Source organism: Papaver somniferum, unplaced genomic scaffold (assembly GCF_003573695.1).
Source record: "Papaver somniferum cultivar HN1 unplaced genomic scaffold, ASM357369v1 unplaced-scaffold_10, whole genome shotgun sequence".
Lineage (NCBI taxonomy): Eukaryota > Viridiplantae > Streptophyta > Magnoliopsida > Ranunculales > Papaveraceae > Papaver > Papaver somniferum.
This window is the reverse complement of record NW_020618825.1, coordinates 5,187,054-5,191,654: the sequence shown is the minus strand read 5'-3', so window position 1 is coordinate 5,191,654 and position 4,601 is coordinate 5,187,054. Positions and strand designations below refer to the sequence as shown.

The window sequence follows — 4,601 nt, the reverse complement described above, 5'->3', positions numbered from 1 at the left end:
ACCAGAGAGTTAAAATAACAATTCTAGGTTATGGTACGGGAGAATAAGAATGGAAAAAAAAATGAATCGGAAATAAAAATTATCTTAACGCACACATAGATAGAGGAGAAACAAGAAACTACTTCTCAGAGAATCAAGAAGTCGAGATTTTTTGCTCCATTTAGAAGCGGCTTCTTTGCTTCTGGAAGTTGATTAAAAATGAAGAATCCATTCTAACTTTCGACTTATTGACTTTTCAGAAATCAAAAAGTTATTTATGTTTTCCTATCCAAACATGCTATTAAGGGTCAAACATTTCTGGTATAAAAAACTGTTTTAGGCTTTTAGCCTTGTTTTATAGGTTTAATTAGAGGTATCAACCTTCCTAACACATACTAGAAAAATATTTACTTTATCTTATTTTTATTTTGAAGGAAAAATTAATTAATTCATTGATATTAACAGTTACATTCAAACGCATCAAAGATGAGTACAATGAAATGATACACACACTTCCGTTTTAAAATTTTAGTCTGCGTTGACAGAGCCAAAATATTAATGATACAATAGGATTTCCTAGACTATCCATTGTTTTTATAAAAAAAGTTATTAAAAATAAGTTATCTAAAGTTGACAAATTCGTTAAACATGAAATGAAAGAGAGAAAAAAAGAGATAAAAATCTTCCAAATTTTGGAAACTTCAAATTTTGTAAGTGTATATGTATACAAATATACAAGAATTAGTCGGGTAATACGAGTTTTCGAATGTGAGATGGGAGGATGATGACGAATATACCTTTCCTAAACCAAGATGATGGCTACTAAAAGACTGATCCAGTCGCAGATGGAAGGTAGGGTTGGTCTAGGAAAGGGAGCCGAAAGAGTGAAGCTAGAGTTTCCTATTAGTTACAGAGAGTTGCAGATGAAAATACTCAAAGAAAAAGAGTTTAGAAAACTTGTTGGTGTTCTTCTACATTGTGTTTAAAATGACTAAATGTAGGTCTATTGGAGAGAGGATCACCACCTTCTCTTAAATCATCAGTATAGATAAGGATAGACAACGGAAACCTGTCTAGTCTACCCTGATTTGACTCCTTACGGATGACTATTCTCTGCCTGTGTTGGAAATCTTGTACTCACAGGTTATCGTATACTTCCAAAGAAAAATCCTAAGTGTATCCCCCATTTACGACGTGATCATCCTTTGTATGTGATATGTTATATGACGTGTTAGCATTCTTGCCAGTTGTCACAAATTTGCATGTGTTTGCATATGGAGGCCACATGGATTCATGTGAAGAGATCTAAAAGACTTGTTATAGATGTGTGTCATGTGGAGTGCACAAAATCGGTTTATCCTTCACCTAATTGCAGATGTTAACCATTAGGTGAAGCAGTGCAGACCCGTACTATCAAGAGACTCGGGGAGAGGTCGGGCCCGAGGAGTTGTTATGACCTGAAAATGAGCAGCACGACGAAGGTGTCATAAACCTATCGTTGTCGTATTTGCGAGGTGTCATCAACCCTTATAATATAGCCATCCATATGCAACAGAGGCAAGGTGATGGGCTTGACGAGGCACTGTGTGGAGGCCTAGTACTTGTGGTACATAGTACTAAACCGCTCGCGAACCCTGGTAACTCTGAGGAGTTTGCGGGTTTTTCGAGAGACCCGTGGTAACGCTAAGGAGTCTCATGCTCAACTCAAGACCCGTGGAAACGTCAAGGAGTCTTGTTGTTCTATTACAGATCCGGCGGGAGTCGCGGGACGACCCCAGGGAGTCTCAGATAGTCTATGGGCTAAAAAAATCGGGATAACGCTGAGGAATATTTAAGTTTGAACAATGTTGGTCATGTGGGAGATTAATCCTTTACCTTGGGTCATGGAGGCTTTTAGCTTTGGAGCGATGGGGCTATTCACCTTCTAGTAAAGAAGGTTCCTCGCGTCAGAGCAACGAAGGTTCTTCTCCTTGAAGCACTGGAGACTTTCCGCCTTGAAGCAATAGAGGCTTTCCTTCTTTGACTGATGAAAGCTCTCTCCGTCTCGGAAAGATGACTGCTCTCCTGGCCTATCCATGATTCTTCTTGAGTTAACTTCTCTTTCTTCAAGAGTTAAACTTCGTCATCCTTTCTTGGGATTCATACCGTTTAAGTTCACGTGCCCCTTTGCATAGGCTAATGGTCGACCGTATTCAGGGTCACTGGCTTAATTTTTTAGCATAGTTACCATTTTACCTTGGACTGCCAAGATTACTATTTTACCTTTAATTTGTAAAAATACTGCTTTATTTTTCGCCCAAAAATATCACCATACGATAAGGTATCTAAATTTTATATCCAGAAATAATTCCATGCCCTCCAGGAGGTTAGGTTCGATATCCCAATGGCGTAATATTGCAGAAATTAACATGAAAGGTAGAGTTAATTTTTCCCCTTGTGATACAATCTCAACCCCCATCCTCTTCGGCTTTATTGGCTAGATTACCTATGAGGCTCGCTGGTAGGCTTCGCATATAAAATTACCATCACACATATGGGTGCCTACATACAGATCAAGAGTAAGAGTCGAGAGTCAAGTGTTAATTGCTGTCTGAACTTACTAAATTCCCAATTCTCTTGGTCATCCCCAGAAGTGGTACAGTTTCTTTCATAATCTCAAATTTTACTGTTAGAATCAAACTTGGAGGTTTAGTAACTCTCATCCCTATATTGACTCTTCATTCTTCATCACAAATTGAACTTAAGTTTTGATCAGAAATGAAATTGGGGTCAAAGATTAATGCAGCTTTATAGTGGAGCAGCAAGAGGGTAATGATCATTATTCATTTCTACTTCATGATCATAATAATGCTGAGATAACTGTGAGATATTATTATGACGGTTCTTCTGGAGGTTATAATAGAGTTACACAACTTGAACGTTCTGTAACAAATAGATATCTGTTGGAACATGCAATTTGTAATGTCCAGAATATTCTAGAATTGTAGGCATAAGTATAGTAAAGTCTTGTCCGTGAAGTAGATTCTAGACTTGCCAAGAAAGATCTTGTAGTGTGAACTAACAAAGCTAGTTGCAATTTGTAGGCACGAGAAAAATCTAGAAACTACAAGGCCATTGTATTTGTACCTAAAGATGTACGGCATGTAAAGAAGATAAGTCTAGATAAAGCTAGATAAGTGAGAGTCGGTTGAATATTCTAGAAAAATGTAGACCATGTAGTGACGACGTATAGTTGTATGATTCATGGTCATTGCCTACATGGTCAGTGGGAAGAAGCAAGAAGATATTTTGATGAAATGATGGATCCATGGATTACACCCGATACAGTAACCATCAGTATGTTAATAGACTCACATTGTAAAGATGGGATGACGGAAGATGCTCGGGGGTTATTTGAACTTATGGACAAGTTAAACATAAAACTTAATCAGATTACATAGTTCAGTAACGGATGGTCTGTGTTTGGCAGGTCGGCTGCAAGATGCGGTGAAACTGTTTAACTCTGTGGTGGGTGGGGGTCTTGAACCGGATGTTTTAAGTTGTAGCATATTAATTGATGGGTATTGCAAGAATCGCAAGTTGGATGAAGCTTTGCAGCTAATTCAAGAAAATGAAACGAAATGGATTGAAACCCACAACAGTTACTTACAATATATTACTAGTGGGACTATACCGAGATGGAAGAATGGAGACTGCAAAGGATTTGTTGACTGAGATGCAAACTCTTGGTCAATCTCCAGATGAAGTTACATATGGTACCATGTTAGATGGTCTCTCCAAGAATGGAAGAGTTGACGAAGCGGTAGAACTGTTTAAATCCATGGAGGGTAATGGTATCTTAGCTAATATTTACATATACACTATTCTTATTCGCAGTTCATTTCAGGCTAGCCAGTTGGAATATGCGAAAAAACTATTTAATGAAATACCAAAAAATGGATTAGCACCTAATGTTGTAACATATACCACAGTGATAGATGGCCTCTTCCGTAACAACATATTACTGGAGGCTAACTCATTAATCATTGAAATGGAAGAGAAAGGTTGTTTACGAGATTCTCGAGCACATGATACCATCATTAATGGTTTTCTTGTAGCCAATGAGACTACAAAGGCACTGCATTTTCTTCGCAAGATGCGGGAAAGAAACTTTGCACCAAGTGATTCTGTTATTTGTTTATTAGTAAACAACCTATCGACAGATTGGCAAAAAAAAAAATCAGTAGTTTTTGCGAAACCTTGTAAATGTTGAGGTAACTGCGAAAATTCGAAATCCCCATGTGTATCAACAATTTTTTTGATGAGTATGTGTTTCTGTAGTTTGCCCTTTTTTTTTCTCAATTGAAAGCAGGAGAACTTGTGACCCTTTGGTTCTTCTTAATCTTGCTTTTTCATTTTTTTCCAAATTTAGCCTTTCTCTAGCTCATAAGTTTTCGCCCCTGACTATTTTTCAGTCATTAAAGTACTGTTGCAGATATACTTTATGGAAGAACGACATATTGTGCATTTAAAATTATGTTCTTCCTGTATCATATACTCCCTTACTAAGATAAACTCCATTAATGCGTATTAAATGTTTGAACTTGTTCAGAAAACTCTCAGGTGGCATTTCAAGATGGAGG

At 37.4% G+C, this 4,601-nt stretch overlaps 1 protein-coding gene across 1 annotated transcript; it reads left to right on the top strand.

Annotated features, from left to right (window-relative positions):
* Positions 1-3,589: 3,589 nt before the first annotated feature.
* Positions 3,590-4,231, top strand: LOC113326202 (pentatricopeptide repeat-containing protein At1g63330-like). Its single transcript, XM_026573971.1, has one exon. The coding sequence runs from the start codon at positions 3,590-3,592 to the stop codon at positions 4,229-4,231; it is 642 nt and encodes a 213-aa protein (XP_026429756.1).
* The last annotated feature ends 370 nt before the right edge of the window (positions 4,232-4,601 follow it).

Excerpts from the sequence above, each read along its gene's own strand:
- LOC113326202 (XM_026573971.1), top strand. The coding sequence starts at position 3,590 with ATGAAACGAAATGGATTGAAACCCACAACAGTTACTTACAATATATTA.